The following is an 18,538-nucleotide window of genomic DNA, read 5'->3' on the forward strand; positions in this document are numbered from 1 at the left end:
GACATTAACAGCTCTGATTCTCCTCATCTGTTCTAATTAAGGGGTGCCTAGCCACTTATATTAGTCAAGGTCTTCATCAATGGTGAGCATCAGACCTTGTATGGCATTTGTGAAGGTCGATTACCATCCCCTGTAACTGTCTGAACAGCCATCCAACTTGATCATCCCAATGGTCACAATCTCACAAAGAGCCATGTAAATAGCAAATTAATTTATACTGTGGTGCATTCATCCTTAAATAGTTATAATTAATAAAATGATCAGTGCATTAGATTTTTCCAAAATAAGTTTTACATAATACTATGTGTATTTCTATAATATTTTATTTCAAATCATTAATGACTTTTTAAATTTATGCTTAGCATTAAGTACAATAACAACTTGAAACATTTGAATACAGGCAGATATAAGTGATGCATTTGTTTCTAACAATGCCTGGAGTAGCATATTCTTTAAATTGAATCAGAAAATGGAAACATTAAATATGTTAACTGAAAACATACATCTCAAATTAATGTTGAGTTGATTTAGAGACATCCTCTTGCCTTGAATGAATTCCCTCCAGACTGTCAACATATTTACACAAGGATTGCAAATGACCAATTTGTACTATCTATTCAGATTAATAAATTATTTTTTAAGGATTAAAGAAGTGGTTGTTTTCATGTCTAAAGCTGCAGAAAATGGTATATCTAAATGAAAAAAGAGATGTTGTTTTGCCCTCACCTACGTAAGTGAAATCGCAGTGTAATACCACTGAGAATCTATATGTGACACAAATAAACCTCAGTTTTCAGTTGCACACAGAAACATTTAACATGGCATGTATATAAATCAGCTCTGCCATATGCTATACAAGTTAAAGTTGGAGGCACAGGTAGCTGCATGTTCCAGTGAGAATCACTGTATGTCAAAGAGTGGCACCTGTATGAGTAACATGAGACACATGCCATTTCTGTGGTTCATGACTGCAGCAACATACTGCAGTCCACAGGAATCCACTGAAAATAAAGAAATTATACAACTTTACTGCTGCAGCAAGACTTTGACACACTCAATCTACAATCGAGCTAAGGTCTCATTACCAATACCTCAAGCTAGCAAGGCTGGAAATAGAGCACGTTTCAGCATGATACGTCCGGTTTAAGCTTGCAAGTGGAACTACAAGTTAAATTTATGGCTAGCTTAATCTGGGCAGACCATGGTTGAGAGTGGACGTAGCATACTAAGTGGCCATTTATTAGCAGCTGTCCTGTGCAGCTGCCAATAAGCATGAGCTGGACATCCTTGACAGCAAACATAGTATGGAATGAAACAATATCACAAGAAAGATAGTTTCAACATTGACACTATTGAAATAGAATTAAAACCTTACTTGAGATCCTTGATTATTCCACTCCATGTTGACCAGGGATCTGACTCCTGCTCCATGAAGATGTCAATTTTCCTTTAAGTATGCATTCAAAGCTGATGTGCCATAACGACTATACAAGCTATTATAGTAAAAGATACAGACACTTACATGTAAAAAAAAGTCATGGTTAGCGGGAGTGCATGAACCAAGTTAAATCAAATCAAATTTTATTTGTATAGCCCAAATTCACAAAACAAAATCTTCCTCAGAGGGCTTTACAATCTGTACAGGGAGTGACACCCTCTGTCCTTAGACCCTCGGTTCGAGTGAGGAAAAACTTTCCCCAAAAAAAACCCTTTTGACAGGGAAAAGAAGGTGGAAAAAACCTCAGGGAGAGCCACAGAGGAGGGATCCCTCTCCCAGGACGGACAGACGTGCAATGGATGTCACGTGCACAGAACAACGCAACAGAAACATATAAAGATTAAAGTATGGGACTTTTATCGAAGTATAGCTAATACACCCACAACAAAGGCGGGACTATTTAATTTGTTATCAATACAGCCAGCATTCAAATTTTTTACAAAAATCTCAGAGCAGGCGAAAAGATCAAAGAACAGAGGAATGCAAAATCTGAAGCCATTTTTTCCAAATTAAATACAACACTTTGGAATAGAAATAGGATAAAAACCCTTAAATCATCCTACTGCTCTTCTGTGTCATTCTAGTCACAAATGACACATCAAGCTGGAAGTGGGGTTAAACGGATGCTCATATTTATTAATTTTTAATTAGAAATAATTACTAAATTTATTTCTATACTTGTATAATTAATCAATATGCAAAAGTCAGGGGGACACCTTACCACTACATGTACCTCTTTCACCCTGTGCTGCCCTCTGATTGGCTGTAGTTGTCGCCGATTCATCTAGATAGATTCATCTAGATAGATTCATCTATATTTTGTCGGAGGAGGCGACATGTCTGCAAGGTACTTGAATTTGAAGAGTTCGGCACATAGCCATTGCAAATCGAACACTGGTTTGCCTCTGAGTCCTAACAACTGTTTGGACTGCACTCATTAAATTGTGAACCTACTCTTGAATACAAATGCTAAAATTTAAAGAATCTAGGAGAACAAGTGGTGACCTTCAGATAAAAACTTGTTTGTGCAACATCGCAAACTTTAGGAAAGCTAGAGTGAGAAAGAGACACAAAGAGAGAGACATCGAGAGAGATAGATTTTGATTTTTAAAACCATCCTTTATTTGTCACTATTTACACTGTATAAAAAACTTGATACATTACATTTATACAGTTTTTTTTGTTCTCATAGAACAACTCCGTAGACAAGCTGTTGGTCTGTGAAAGAGCAGAAAACCTCTCTGTGTCCCTACATCAGTCTGAAACTCTCCAGGTCATGAGTCGCTCTGTGAAAACTAAAATCAATAAAAAAAATCTGGCTTTCACCATTTTCGCAAACAAGTGAACCACATCAATGTTCAGTTCTTGTATTTTTCTTTTACGGTTTACATACATGCCATCTTTGCCTGAGCTGGCGAGTGTAGTTAAAACCACATATAAAAACATCTGTTAAAAAAGGTGTCCAGTAAAACAAATCGAGCGAAGAGATGAGAACCCTCAAAGACAGTGAAATTCAGTTTCTCTCTGGCTGCAGAACAGACATTTGTCCTCTACAGCAGAGTTGATGACCGAAATAAAAGAGTTCACTGCTACAATTCTATGTAGGATTCTTCACTGTAGGTCTCTGTGTCTCTTTATTACAGGAGGTTTGTACAAAGACCTCCATGATGGTTTAGAGCCAGGATCTAGTTTAAAGTAGCTATGAAGTGCCACTGCGCCCCTTTTAGTGTCTTCTGGTTTAATGTCTTCACCATCAGTCTGTAGAGAGATTTTCCTGAGGCGTCCTCCAAAGAAACTCTTACAGGGCGAGAGGCTACAATAGGGGACCAGAACAGTTTTTAAAGACAGGAAGTAGTCCAGTAGAATTTGTAGAGTCTGGCAGCAGTGCACCATCACAGAAGACTTTTAAAAGGTGTTCATGTCTCGTCAGCTTTGATTTCCAGTGACTGAGGAGCTGATTCATGACCCGCATGGATCTCACTCCCAGTTTAGTGGCTAAACCTGCAGGATCGTCCAGCCTAGGTCCAGCCAGTTTCACCACCTGCTCCAGTGTGGAAATCCCTGCAGCATAGAGTGTTCTGGACAGAGTTGGTCCACTCAGGTTGGAATAATCCAGATGTTGTCCATACAGTACTGGTTCCCGTAAGAGCCAGTGTAGAGAGGCCATCTGCTCCTGTCTCTGCTTTTTCAGCAAAGACCACACTGAAAAAAGGCTCCAATAAAGGTTTGGCAGAGATGAGGTGTTCAGCTTCCCCGGGGTCCATAAAAAACAAAATTCCTCCAACATGTCTCAGGATGCAGCTGGACAGAGGTCGCCATGCCAGGTCATCTGGTCCAGTCAGCAGCCTCAGAACAAACCGGAGATAAAAAGCTGCGCCTCTGCTGGCCAGGTGAATCAGACCCTGTCCACCCTCCTCCTTTGGAAGGAACAGGACACTATGTGATATCCAGTGCAGTTTGTCCCAAAAGAAATCAACTAAAACCCTCTGGATTTATTCATGGTTTCTGTCGTCGCAAACACTGTGTAGTCAAACCCGTCAATGTCAAAATTAAAGGTGAGGTTCAAGTCAGATAGATAGATAGATAAATTAATTTAATTTATCCCAGTTGGGAAATTGTTGTGTCACAGCAGCAATTCAACATTCACAGAGAGTAAGACACAAAAGACAAGGTGCAAAATTTGACATGACTTAATATAAATATAACTAAATGTGGTAAAATGAGTATGAATATAATATAAACAAAATAATGATATAAATTGACAGTTATTGCAGCACTAATTACTAGTAAGTACTATCAGAGGTGGGAATTGCACATTCTTATTGCTGCAGGCAGGAAAGACTTCCTGTATCTGTGCTTGCGGCAGCAGAGTAGAACCAGTCTGTTAGAGAAGGTGCTCCACTGTCTGTCCACCAGGTGGTGGAGAGGGTGCTCTTGATAGTCCATGATGGATAAGAGCAGAAGCTTTGGAAGCAGTGAGGGTGTGTGGAAGTCTGGGAGTATGGTGGGGAGGACAGATGAGGGCTGTGTACTGAACCTGTTGAAGAACAAATTTAGTTAATTTGCCCTCTCCAGGCTGCCTCCTGGCTGTCTGATGTTTAGCCTTGAACCCAGTAATTACCCTCATTCCAGACCACACATCCCTCACATTGTTCTGCTCGTGTTTGGCCTCCACTTTCCTCCTGTAGGAGTCTTTACACTCCTTCAGCTTTCCCCTCAGGTCGTGTTGTATGACCTTCTGTTCTTGTCTGTCCCCACACCTGAAGGCTTTCTTCTCCTTGTTGAGAAGCGCTTTCAGCTCAGTGGTGATCCAGGGCTTGTTGTTCAGAAAGCAGCGCACAGGCTGGCAAGCTGGTTTGTTCACAGAATTTAATGTATTCTGTTATGCACTCCGACATGCTGTTGATGTCCTCCCCATGTGGCTCACAGAGCACATCCCAGTCAGTGGACTCGAAGCAGTCCTGCAGTGCCTCAGTGGCCTCCTGAGTCCACCTCCTCACATTCCTTGTGGATGCAGGCTGTCGCTGGACAAGAGGGACATATTTCGTTGTCAGTAATACCAGGTTGTGGTCTGATCTGCCAAGTGAGGAGAGGGCACTGGCAATGTATGCATCCAGAGCATTTGCATACAGAAGGTCCAGTGTTTTATTGTCTCTTGTGGGGCAGTTAACATACTGGTGGATTGAAGGTAAAGTTTTGTCCAGTGTGACATGATTGAAGTCACCAGTGATGGCTATAAAAGCATTGGGATACTGAGTTTGAAGCCTTGCAACAGTGGAGTGAATGGTGTCGCTAGCTACAGTTGCATCAGCTGATGGAGGAATTTAAACAGCAACCGTGATGGCGGACGTAAACTCCCTCGGTAAATAATATGGGCGCATCCCCACTGCTAGCAGTTCAATGTCCGGGCAACAGAGACGCTCCTTCTGATTAATATGTCTGGGATTACGCCATCTTTCACTCACATATAGTGCAATCCCTCCTCCCTTCTTCTTATTGTTCTGTATAACGTCCCTGTCCGCCCGAACAGTAGTGAAGCCAGGTAACTCGGCGCTGTAGTCCGGGTAATCCAAATGCAGCCATGTCGCGGTGAAACACAACAAGCTGTACTCACAGTATTCCCTTTGGGTCTTAACCAGCACGCTGAGCTTGTCCATCTTATTCCCCAAGGATCTTACGTTTCCCATTATGACCGGAGGAACTGAAGGTTTTATGTTTCCTCCTCTTCAGTCTGCGCTTAGCTCCAGCTCTCCAACCCTAGGTGTCTCCTCTGTAGCTCCCTTGGAGTTTCAGATTTCTCGCCGGTCAGCAACACAAGTTTACTCAGCGCAATCAGCTGGTCACATGAGTAAACAATGCTCTCACTCCTCTCTGGGTGGCTCATCGAACAAAGAGTGTGGAAAGTAGCAGAAAAGGAAAAAAGTTTTAAAACAGCACGTAGCCATTGCAACTAAGTCCCCAGGACAATTATTGAGAAAAAAATAAAATAACAAAGTGACAAAAAGACGTAGAGTCAAGAACAAACAATGGAGCTGCAGTACCAGTCTGCCACCTAGCACGGCGCCATAAAGAAGAGCTTAACTTTAAACCTGTGAACCTGCTGGCGATGACATATGACATGTTTGAGAAGCAGAGACTTGTAGCCCAGGGACACCATTTTAATCTGGGAAATGATGAGTCCATACCAGGACAGCTCTTTAACCACTACTTCGTTTTTAATAAGCGGAGGAGCATTAGAGATTATGATCCGTTTTGCGGGACAAACTAGTGGGTAAACCGCAGTGAAGGTGTCATCGATCTTGACTCCTGATTCCACCACGTCCTGCAATTTATCCGGACTATCAAGGAAAATTACTATGGCTCCATTTACATGGGAAGCTAACTTGACGCTGCGGTAACCGACCACCTGTCCGACCACTTACCCTGTCTCCTCCACCGAGCAGCTCACTGCGAGCACCAGTTTGACTGCATGACGTACTGTAGCTAAGTGTTATATTAAGCAACACAGACGCTGAGCTATAGTTGGAGTACACCCCATTAATGCCACACACAAGACACTAACTCTCACGCACATGTGTGACTGCTGTAAACCTAAACAAACAGAATACAGCATCGTAACCATGACAACCCAAAGCAGCATTAACACCGTAATGCCCGACATAACAAGTCAGCCTCACCCACCACCGGCATGTTGCCCTACCATCGAGCAGGTAGCCTCGCTACCGAACCCAAAACCGCCCATAACGCCGATAGATTCCCGTGCTAGATTTGCTGTGAGATAAACAAATAAAGAGAGAAATAAATTAGGGCTGGGACTTTATTGCATTAATTATGATTAATTAATGACAGAAAAAATAACGCACCAAAAAAATAACACATTTAATCGCAATTTATTTTTGCACTCCAAACAGCGCGGCACGAGTTCCCTGTATACCTGTTATTCTGATGCACAGGACACAACACGAGAAACAACAATGGAATCCGATGAGAAGTTATTGCTGGGTTTGGTGGACGGAAATTTTAGTTTTAAAAAACTAACGGGTGGAAACCTGGATAAAAGCACAGTTGTGTGCAAACTGCAAGAAAGAATTTGCCTATCACCGGAGCTCTTCCAGCCTCCGCTACCACCTCAATGCCAAACATGTTGCAGCTAGCATAGGCAACGTTCCTAGTTCGAGTAGGCAGTGTCGCCAACCCACACTCGACAAGATGACAGGGTTCAGAGCCAAAATGAGTAAGTCCACGACTGACAAATTAACAAACTCACTGGCGAAATGGATTGCAGTGGACTGTCGAAGATCAGGGGCTAGAAGCGGTGCTACAGATCGCGTCGTCTGACCCAACTTATGAACTGCCATACAGAAAGACGATTTCAAACAAAATTCATCAGCTTTATGACACTGAAAAAGCAAGCGAAAGTTGATTTATTGGAGAAAGCTGAATGTGTTGCTGTGACTGGGGATCATTGGACCTCAATAAGCAATACAAATTATGTCGGTGTGACTGCACAAATTATTGACTTCACGGACAGGGCATGGCATCTTAAGTCTTTCGCCCTAACCGTGCAGAAGACGACCACAAGGCACTATGCTGAAAACTGCGTGGAGCAGTTTCTCTCTGTGGCAGAAGCCTGGGGAGTTCAACAAAAGGTCACCACAATTGGAACAGACAGCGCCCGAACCATGATCGCTGCAGCTAGACAGCTCCCATTTGTGCATATGCCATGTGTTGCTCACATTTTGCAAAGAACCATCACAGCACGATTATTATACAGATGTGCCTTGGACTGAGCTAATGGTGCTTGTGTAGTCCTGGTCTCTCTCTCTCCTTTCTCTCCCCCTCCCCACTATCTCTCTCTCTTCTGTCCCCTCTTTTCAACCCATCTCACCTCTCCTCCCTATTTTTCTCTGTCACCCCAACGAGGCAGATGACCACCCACATTGAGTCTGGTTCTAGAGGTTTCTCCCTGTTAATGAGGGAGTTTTTCCTCCACAGTCACCAAAGTGTTGCTCATTGTGGGAACTGTTGGGTTTCTCTATATTAAACAAGATTTTAAGGTATTAAAAAACCTTTAAACAGGGAAAAAGAACGTAGAAACCTCAGAGAGAGCCACATGTGAGGGATCCCTCTCACAGGATGGACAGAAGTACAATGGATGCCACATGTTATGGAGAACGTCAGAAAAATAAGAGTATTTACAGCATTGGTTATAATAAACTGTTTGTAGCATAATGGGAGGTAAATTAATTGAGGAATTATTGTCAATAATGGTTGAGTATCTGAGGAGACATATTGTATATGAAGCAGTCTTGTTTAATCATAGTCCACGATCAGCATCCACCTTGATCATGGTCCACCTCTACGATCAGACGCCAACACGATGCAAATGTGTGCAGATCCTTGCAACATGGGGCTGTGCATAATCATGCTGCAACATGAGGCGATAGCAGTGGATACATGGCATGACAATGGGCTTGAGGATCTCAATCACTGTTCCATTCTGTTGACTACATTGACATCAGCAAACCACTCCCCCATCCATTACCATACACATCTACCATCTGCCAGATACATTGTAAACTGGGATTTATCTGTGAAGAGGGCACTTTTCCCAAGTGCAACACTCCTTTGAAGATGTGCAAGTCAGTTAGAACAACATACTGCAGTCAGGTCAAGACTCCAGTGAGCCCAACAAGCACTCAGGTGAGGTTCCCTGAGACATTTCTGTCCATCTGTGCAGAAATTCTGTGATGTCTGGGTGGCTGATCTCAGATGATCTCTCAGAAGGATGTAGCATTCCTGGGCTAGCATGATAACATAGTGTTTTTGGTTGTGAGGATGGTTGGATGTACTGCCAAATTCTCTGAAATGGCATTGGAGGTGACTTATGGAATATTCAGTTATGGGCAACAGGTCTGGTAGACATTCCTGCAGTAAGTATGCCAACTGCATGCTCCCTCAAAAGTTGTGTCATTTCTTTGCATGAAAGAAGTGCACTTTTTAGAGTAGCATTCTATTGTGTCCACTTCAAGGTGCAACTGTGCAATAATCATGGTCTTTAATGAGAACATGTGACTTACCCTATATCCAGGGTCCTCTTTTAATCCTACAGTGTCAACTCCAGATCCAGACTGCCAGAGAGTCTCCTTCACACTGCAGCCATACAGGAACACATTCTTCTTTCTAGAGTGGCCGTGGTAGTCACAGAAAACCTGGAAGATGTATACAGGGAAAGAAACTGAGCTTTACAATGCAGCAGTCAATATCCACACAAATGTGTGGTATAATAAGCCTAGTGTGGACTTTGAAACAATGATTCAATTAAGTTTAATTTTATTTGTATAGCGCCAAAACATAATATACAATCTCCCTCAACTGGAAGAAACCACCAGCAGAACTAGACTCAATGTGGGCGGCCATCTGCCCACAGAAAAATGGGGAAGAGAGGAAGATTAGGTGGCAAAGAAGGCAGAGTTTCTGTCAGAGGTTTCTCTAAATGAGATCTCCAATAGTTTGCCATATGTTTGAAAGAGGTTTACATGTGTTAAGGTGAAAAAGAAGCCAGTGTTGTAATAAGAAGTTGGATGTATAGTGTAATCCACAGCCACCAGTGACAGGCATTAGCACCAGTTGTCCAGCAGGTGATGCAATGTGTGCAGCATATGTGCAGGGAAGCCTTGGGGGAGCATGTCAAACCTTGAGAATCTCTGTGTGCAAGACAAGAGCATATTCTTTCAGCAAGCAGGCATGTTGCTGTAAGCATGCTGCCTCATTTCCTGTTTTTATCTAGCCTGCAGTCTCTTTCCCTGTGTGTGTGTGTGTGTGAGAGTGTGATTGCCTGAATGGAGACAGGTGAGCCAGAGGGAGAGCCTCATTAGCTGCATTCCATCCAAAATCAAGACCATAAAGACTCAGCTCTGCTACACTCATCTTACCAGATTGTAGTGCCTGATCAGTCAGTCTGCGTTCCAGCTTTTCTCACTTGTTTTTTGCCAGTTTTCCCAATTAAACTATTATTCTCCTGTTCTGCAGTTTCTACTTCACCACCCTGCTCTCCAGCCATTGTCTGGGTTCACCTTCATAGCTGTACTAGTTTTCTTGTGGTCACCCTCTGTGTACTATCGCCTCTATTAATCCTGATCATTTCTACATTACTACGGCTGATCCCCAACCAAATGTACACTTAGCACTCTCTACTCTCTGGTATTTAAGCTTCTTCTTGTTATACTATTGCCAAGCTTCTCTGTGTTAACTCTCCTTAGAAAATTCATTAGTAACGGCTACTCTCCTCCCTATTATTCGACTGCTGTCAATTATTGTAGTTGTAAATTAGAAGTTGTAATTTAAGTTAATCTTTAATATCTAATGTGCAAAATGTATAATGGTTTTCCTTTTTATATGGGGATGAGGTTACTTCCTGTAAAGTCACATCCTGTTGTTACCCTGCTGCTGTAAAGAGACACATGGTTCATGTTCAATCTGTTTCCATTATCTTGGAATCATCTTAGAGGCAATGCTGTAAGTTCATGTATTTGATTGTAGACAAGTTGAAAATATATATTGGAGATTATTTTGTTAAAGATTACATTTTATGAGTCAAAAACAGCTTTATTTATAGTGCATGTACAATCTTATAGAAATGCAACTTTACAAAACAATGTTTAATTTTAGACAGCAAACATTTTTTATTTCCAGTTCTCGCCAGCATGTTAATGAATTATGTGCAACAGTAAATGGTGAAACTTACCTCGTCTTTATTGGCAAACAGTTTAACCTGGTGTGTAAGCGCATTTATTATTGTTTAGTCATTTGCACTGATTTGTGCTGATGTTGTGTTTAAGTATGCTTTTGAATTTTGAGCCATTTGTGTTGCCATAGACGTTTAATGCGGCTTACGTAGAGAAAGCAGGAAGTAAAGTTTTTTTGTTATGAACATGTGTTGAATAAACGAGAATATGGCGGAGCAACACAGTCGTTTAACTGTCTGTCGGCACCCAGCCAGCTCAATGAGTAAAACAGTCTCACGTCATTTCTCAAGAGTGGTTAAAAGAGTAAGAAATAAAGAAAGAAGAAAGGAAAGTAAGATAGCCACTACATGGTGTTTAGTGAGAGTTCCACCTTCACTACAGTGAAAAGGCAGCATTATGATGCTTTGAATTGGTCAAGCTGGCAACAAGCAGCAAGTCATCTGTCTCCAGTGGTATGAGGAGCAAGTCATCTGCATCATCGACAAGTGCATCCCATGCCCGGGCTAAAGCAGAGGCTGCCAAGGTAAAAGCATCTAATGCTAGCAAATAGGCTAAACTCCTGATGGAAAAGGCTACCAGATACTCAAAATCTGTTGGAAAAAGTAAGAATAGACACAGAGTTGGAAGTGCTTTCGCTACAAAGAGAAGCTGATATGTCCATGGTGGAGGCACAAGTGCTGGAAGATGCTGAAGCAATGCACACTGTAGTTGAAGATGGAAAATCTGAATCTGAAATGTTTGAACTGGAACACACCAGTGCAAATGTCCAGTCTCAAATGGGCCTTCAGCAGCGTCCTCCTTCTGCACCACTATCAGTCTTACCTGCCACTTCCATATCACACGGAGAATCATAGAGTTTCATAACATGCAGCCACCTGAGAATGATATTCCACAATTATAACCTATTAACAACAAGTTCAAATCTGAGAACTCTGACAATAAGGACTTACCTGCACCAAACCTACTGGATCCAACTGAAATAAAAAGAATAAACCCCCACCATTAATGCAATATGCTAGCTAGCACGACCCCGTTGGAGACTTTGGCACAGTATTTGCCATGTCGAGACCTTGTCAGCGAGGACTGTACCAATTTGATGATAAGCCTGAGAATCACTGTGCATGGTACTCCTCATTCACCAACGCAGCAAGTGAAGTTCACCTTGAAACAACCAAAGAATTGAACCTCATGACCAAATGCCTGGGAAAGGAATCTGGCCAGCATGTGAAACACATATGCAAGACCATAAACCCAATCTGGCTGTACAGAAGAAGGGTATAGGAAAATGGATATCTCACTGGCCTCATATCATATCATATCTGGACACCTCGTGGAATTGGATCAATCCTAGACACGCTTCCATATTGGCTTCAGGAGAAGTGGGTGTCTTCAGGGTCATGGTACAAAGAAGAAAACGATGGTCACTTCCCTCCCTTCTATTATTTTTGTGAGGGTTAAAAAGCGAAATGGTCCTAGCTAAATTTATCAGGGCAGCTTCACAATACACACAAAATCGGACAAATCCCTAGTGAGGAACTTTAACACCAACAAACCCATTTCAGTGCACTAAACAGATGTTTCTACACCCATTGATGACCCTAATAAGAACTGCTCATAAAAGAACAAACAACATCCTCTCAAAAAATGCAAAACATTCAGAAACAAACTCCTTGATGAAAAAAAGGCATTCCTTAAGGAGAAAGGCATATGTTTCAAATGTTGTTCTTAAATTGCCAATCACACACCTCGCCAAAGATTGCAAGTTCTTTACACTTGCAAGTGAAGTGCTAAGAATGCAACAGCAAGAGGTAAGATATGGCCATGCATCCTGGCCCATCACCTAAATCTGTTAAGGCTCCTTTCCCGTCACAGGAAAATGGCAGAGAGGGAGTAGATCATTCCGAAATTGCTATTTTTAGAACAAGCTGTACGGAAGTTCCTAGGTCCAGGTCAGTTGACTTGAATCTGCCTCGCCGAGATATACCATGGGTGTTCGAAGGACATGGCCATCAAAGCCTACATGTATATAAATCTGGATGAACAGAGCTATCACTCATTAGCCAGAACAGAGTTGTTGTGGCATAATTAAAATATCTGGCAAGAAGTAGGAAGGATTCCTGATTGAGTCACTTGATAGCAAAGTTCACATTGCCCTGCCACCACTCATTGATTGTCATGAGATCCTGAACAACTGATCTGATATTCTAACACCAAGCACAGTCCTACACTAGCCTCATCTCCATCACGTTGTCAAACACATCTCAGATCTAGACCCAGAAGCAGAAATATTCTTCCTACTCGAAAGTGGTCGTCATTAAATTTCTCAACCCTGTACAAGCTAAATGCATGTCAAGGAGACAAACCAAAGTGTCTTCAGGTCTGACAATCCATCAGAGGTTGATGCCCTTCTACAGCCCTGTCCAGCTCTGCTCGTGGAAAGGCCAGTCTCCTGGTATCGCCTTCATGTTCTTTACAGTAGAATGTGCATGGAGACACAAAAAACCTCCAACCTCACATATAGATGTGCCATCCTTGAGGAGTTGGAGTAACTTTACAACCTGATTCGGCTGCAGGTACCACTTCAAACTACTAGTAGGACACTAGCAGAACAGACAACTAGAGAAGAATCAGTGAGGAAGGATAAGGAAAGAGGAATTGTCTGTGACCACCACAAGCAAAACCATTCCCTTTTGGGGGTTTGTCTTGCTTTTGCCTCTCCATTGCACCTGTTGTCACTTTCATTTGCACCAAAGCAGGTGAAGTTGAAGTTGTGCTTCCTCAATTGACTTGGTGTTATAGTGACGATAAAGTGTTGCCTTAATTTTGTTGAGCAGTGTATGAATGTGACCTGCATTGTAGAGCGCTGATGATGTTGTCAAAGTTGTTATATAAAAACAGTCCTTTTACCATTTCCTTCATTGATAGACAAACTTCTAAAGGTTCCAGAAGATACCCCAGCACTTCTAAAGAAAAACATATCAACACACATTTTTGCTTTTTTAGTCTGAAACTTAAAGACTATTAAATTGTGTAACTCCATGTTTAATAAATATATGCATAATAACTGAAAAAAATGTTTTCTGCAAAGTAACATGAGATTTTCACCCAAAGAAAAAACAAGTTGATCTCAAGAAAACTCAACATCAAAGGCAAGTACATTCAGATAACTAGTTTACAAACGGACAGCCTGTATTTCTCACCAGTGGAGTCCGCCCTATACTGTTGAGGTAGTAGAGGAAGCCTTTTGTGTGGTAGATGGTTGGACTGAGGATGGGGTCTGGTTTACACCACTGACGATTCAGATCTTTACTGTTAAGATCACAGCGATTCCTGAGAGGACAGAGCAGAAGAGACACCAGTGAGCCCACAAATTATAATGTTGATTATTTGGTGGGTTATCTTCTGTTACATGTTGTATATGACTAAAGATCCAGAAATCATGAAATTAAATTGAAAACATAACAATGGAGATTAATTGAAAACCAAATGACCTTAATTTCTTTAAATTCTAGTCTGAAAACAAGAAAAGTCTTCAGTTAATCCAAAATGCTAATGAGCAAGTACAGACAGGAGCTGGAAAAGGTCATATTATTCCTGTGGTAGCACCCTTTTAAGGTTAGGCATCTAACCTAATTTTATTTGTGTAGACCATATTCATAAATCACAATTTGCCTCATAGGGCTCAACAAGGTGTGACATCTCCTGTTTTTTACCCATTCGCAAGAGTAAGAACTGATAGGAAATAACTATTGTAATCTTTATTTCTTATTGTTAGTGTTCTTTTATAATATGTATTGATTTTACCAAAATCCCTCAGCAGTTTTACTGTTTCCGTGTTTTTTTTTTTATTTGAGCTCTTATTGTGAAGGTTTGCAGATGTACTTAGTTTCTGACTCTCGTCAGTCTGCACTGTACTTGACTGCAAGATAAATGTATTTAAGATTTTGGCGATTGTAAAGTGAGATTTTTAAGTTTGAATGTTGAATTAAGGGTAACAAAATCATCATAATATTATAATAATTATAATTATCAGTAAGGTCACTGTTTAGTTTTCTGTTGGGCATTTCAGTTGTAAGTGAGATTTTAAAATACTTTTTGAGAGAGTGAGATAAGAGCGTGCACTGTCACAGCCTTTCATCTTCTCATGTGTTGCATGCTCTAGTTTCCCTCTCATGTTAGGCACGTTATGAAGATAAAATCCATGTGACATTGTTTTGCTCTCTTTGGTTACAATACATGTATGTATTCATCGTAGGTTAGGGTTAGTAAGTAAGTTTATTATGTTAATTGATAATACGTGATAGCTAAAAGCTGTGGGCGCCTGCAAAGAAAGAAATTAGAAAAGATTTGTGTGACAGGTATTCTGTTTTGTTATCAATCAGACAAATATATGTCCAAATTATTTATTTCATGTTTAATGGTGGTTATGTAGGCTGAGCCTAATCAATTGTGTAATATAACTTAATGTAACAACGTTTGTTATTCATTTATATTTATTTACTTATTCATGTGACAGCATTTTGCTTCCCTTGGTTACACTACAGGAAAAAACCTGAGTTCAACAAGGTATCCCTGTGCCCAGCATCTGACAGTGCGGTCGAAACCCACAGACCGTTCTGGCTACACTGGAACACACACACACACACACACACACACACACACACACACACACACACACACACACACACACACCAATGTGCGCAGACACAAACACTGTCATTGGACAGGTGTAAACTCAGACTGGGTAAGAACAACAGGATTTGTTAACTTAGGCAATGTGGGAGGGGAAGGGGCAATGCACTAGACTGGTATAAATCATATTTATCAGATAGATTTCAATTTGTTAACATCAAAAATTACCCCTCCATGCACATACAAGTTAGTCATGGAGTTCCACAAGGTTCTGTCCTTGGACTGAAAACCGAAAACTTCTAAATTCAGACAAAACTGAGGTCGTTGTAATTGGCTCTAAACATCTCAGAGCATCACTGTCTGAACAGATAGTTACTTTGGATGGTGTCAGTTTGGCCTCCAGCTCCACTGTGAGGAACCTTGGAATTATGTTTGACCAGGACATGTCATTTGACCAACACATAAAACAAGTCTCTTGTACAGCTTTCTTCCACCTGCGCAATATTAAGAAAATTAGAAACATCCTGTCTCAGAAGGATGCTGAGAAACTAGTTTGTTACCTCCAGACTAGATTACTGTAACTCTTTATTATCAGGATGTACCAAGAAGTCTGTAAAAAGTTTCCAGTTGGTCCAAAATGCTGCAGCACGAGTGCTGACAGGAACTAGAAGGATAGATCATATTACTCCTGTCTTAGCTTCTCTACATTGGCTCCCTGTAAAATTCAGAATAGAATTCAAGATCCTGCTCCTCACATTTAAAGCCATTAAAAATCAAGCCCCTTCATATATCAAAGACCTGATAACACCATATTATCCAAATAGATCACTTCGTTCACAAAACACAGGCTCTCTTGTGGTTCCAAGAGTCTGTAAGAGTAGAACAGGAGGTAGAACATTTAGCTACCAGGCTCCTCTCCTGTGGAACCAGCTCCCACTCTGGGTTCGGGAGGCAGACACCATCTCTGCATTTAAACTTAAACTTAAAACGTTCCTTTTTGATAAAGCCTATAGTTAGTTCTGGATCAGGTGAGTTCTGAACCATCCCTTAGTTTTTCTGCTATAGGTCTAGACTGCTGGGGGAACTGCCATCATCCACTGAGCACCTCTCCACTTCTCTCTGTATCTCTGCCCCCCCACATTCATTTATTTATTTATTTTAATACATGTCAATGATTATTTCACTTTGTACTCCCATAGTCTCTCTCTCTCTCTCTCTTTTTTCTTTCTCATTTCAGATATCTCTGACCCCGTAACCTCAGGACAACAACTTCTCCTATTACTAATTACAATATCGCAGTATTTCATTATGATATCAAATGTGTCTGTTATCCATAATAATTAATAGTCTTTACACTGTTGTTCACTTTTTAACTAATCAGATCTGATACCTGATGGCGCTCAAGTGCCCCTGGTCTTTCTGCCCCCTACTCCCCCCCCCCCCCCCCCCCCCCCCCCCCACTATCCTTCTCTCTTCTCTCCCCTCTTTTCCATCCATCTCTCATCTCCTTTCCCCGTTTTCTTTGTTCACCCCAACCGGTCGAGGCAGATGACCGCCCACATTGAGTCTGGTTCTAGAGGTTTCTCCCTGTTAATGAGGGAGTTTTTTCTCTTCACAGTCGCCAAAGTGCTGCTCATTGTGGGAACTGTTGGGTTTCTCTATATTTAGATTATAAGGTCCTGACCTTCTATATAAAGTGCCTTGAGATGATGTATATTATGATTTGGCGCTAAACAAATAAAATTGAATTGAATTAATGGAGTAGCAAGAAACCCTGCCAAAGCTGTAATCATGGTAGGGAGGTTGAGGATTTTGTTTGATTAGATGTCAACAGCATACAGGTTGATTTTGGTGGTGGTATGAATAGTTTTTTTGTCTTAAGGCTGAGGTGAGTTGTTCTTTGAAAAGTTCAAAAAGTAATGATGACAATGGGTATTCTTGTCTAGTACCTTTGTATAGGTTGAAAGATCAGAATCAGATCAGAATCAGAAGTACTTTATCAATCCCCGTAGGGAAATTCAAATCTTGACATAAGTCCATTGGTGATTAAAGATACTGTGGATGTGTTAATTAGAATCTTAATCCAATTGGCGAAGTTTGGGCCAAAGACAAAATGGTTGAGGAAAGTGAAGGGAAGAGGCCAGTCTGACCTGTCCAATGCATTTTCAGCATCCAGAGTCAAGACAATGGCGGGATGTTTGATATTTGTATCTGATTTGACTTTATGCATATGAGTTATGTTCAATAATCTTTGCATGCTTTCTGCCTTCAATGAAACGATGTTAGTGATAAAATGACAAATCAATAATATTAAAACTAGCAATGTGAGCGGACATTTGTGTTTCTGAGGAGCAGAGCTAAGTGAACTTCATGGGGCAAAAGCCTAGCTAAGGGTGGATGAAAGGCTGGTTTTGTGTGGCAGGGCTTAGGTAGTGATAGCTGGGATCTTGCTTTTCTGCTTTTCAATTGGTTGAACCTCCTGCAGGTGAAGACTCCTTGAGATACCACTTGCTCACCAGGGTCAGGAGTATAAAGGCATGAGGAGGAGATGCTGCCAGTTTCATTGACTTCGCTTTTGTTATAGGAGATTTGTTTACTTTTGCTTTTTCATGGTTTTGCCGTGATCTACTTTACTTATGTGTTCAAATGCTGGGCTCCTTTTCCCTGGTTTAGGTTTTATTGTACTCCCCTTATCCTTTGAACTTCTCAGGGATGTAATAGAAATTATTTTACTCAATAATAATTGAAGCAACTCTGATCCAATCTAGTATTTGCCATCAGTAAGTCAGTGTTGTGTCCCAGACTTGGGCTTAATAATGTACTTATGTGTATCAAACAACACTCATCTCCCTTTACTGTATGCATTGTACACAGAAATAGTTTTCTTATCCAACTCACGTGCCATTGATGACTCCATCCGGGTTGAGCATTGGGATGATCTTGAAGACAAAGGCTTCCCTCAGACTCTGAGCTACCAGGTCATTGCTGCACAGAAATTCAAGGGTTCCCTTCATAACCCAGCTGGCATTGGACTCACCAGGATGGACACGGCTTGTCAACACGATACAGGGACGATTACCTTGAGGGAGGAAGATCATTTCATCATCATCATTTACCTTTTAGCATTACGTATGCTATGTGGAGAATTAGAGTCCAAAGA

General features: G+C 41.2%; 1 protein-coding gene across 3 annotated transcripts in view; it reads right to left on the minus strand.

Annotated features, from left to right (window-relative positions):
* The window catches only part of LOC109640594 (cytosolic carboxypeptidase 4), a 115,777-nt gene that overhangs the window by 30,501 nt on the left and 66,738 nt on the right, over positions 1–18,538 (minus strand). For all 3 annotated transcript variants that reach the window (XM_069533287.1, XM_069533286.1, XM_069533288.1), the window contains exons 20-22: positions 18,277–18,457; positions 13,947–14,076; positions 9,079–9,210 (exon numbers count right to left, since the gene is read on the minus strand). In XM_069533287.1, the coding sequence (XP_069389388.1) occupies positions 9,079–9,210; positions 13,947–14,076; positions 18,277–18,457 (443 nt within the window). The remainder of the gene's footprint in view (positions 1–9,078; positions 9,211–13,946; positions 14,077–18,276; positions 18,458–18,538) is intronic.

This window comes from Paralichthys olivaceus, chromosome 10 (genome assembly GCF_024713975.1).
Source record: "Paralichthys olivaceus isolate ysfri-2021 chromosome 10, ASM2471397v2, whole genome shotgun sequence".
NCBI classification, from domain to species: Eukaryota; Metazoa; Chordata; class Actinopteri; order Pleuronectiformes; family Paralichthyidae; genus Paralichthys; species Paralichthys olivaceus.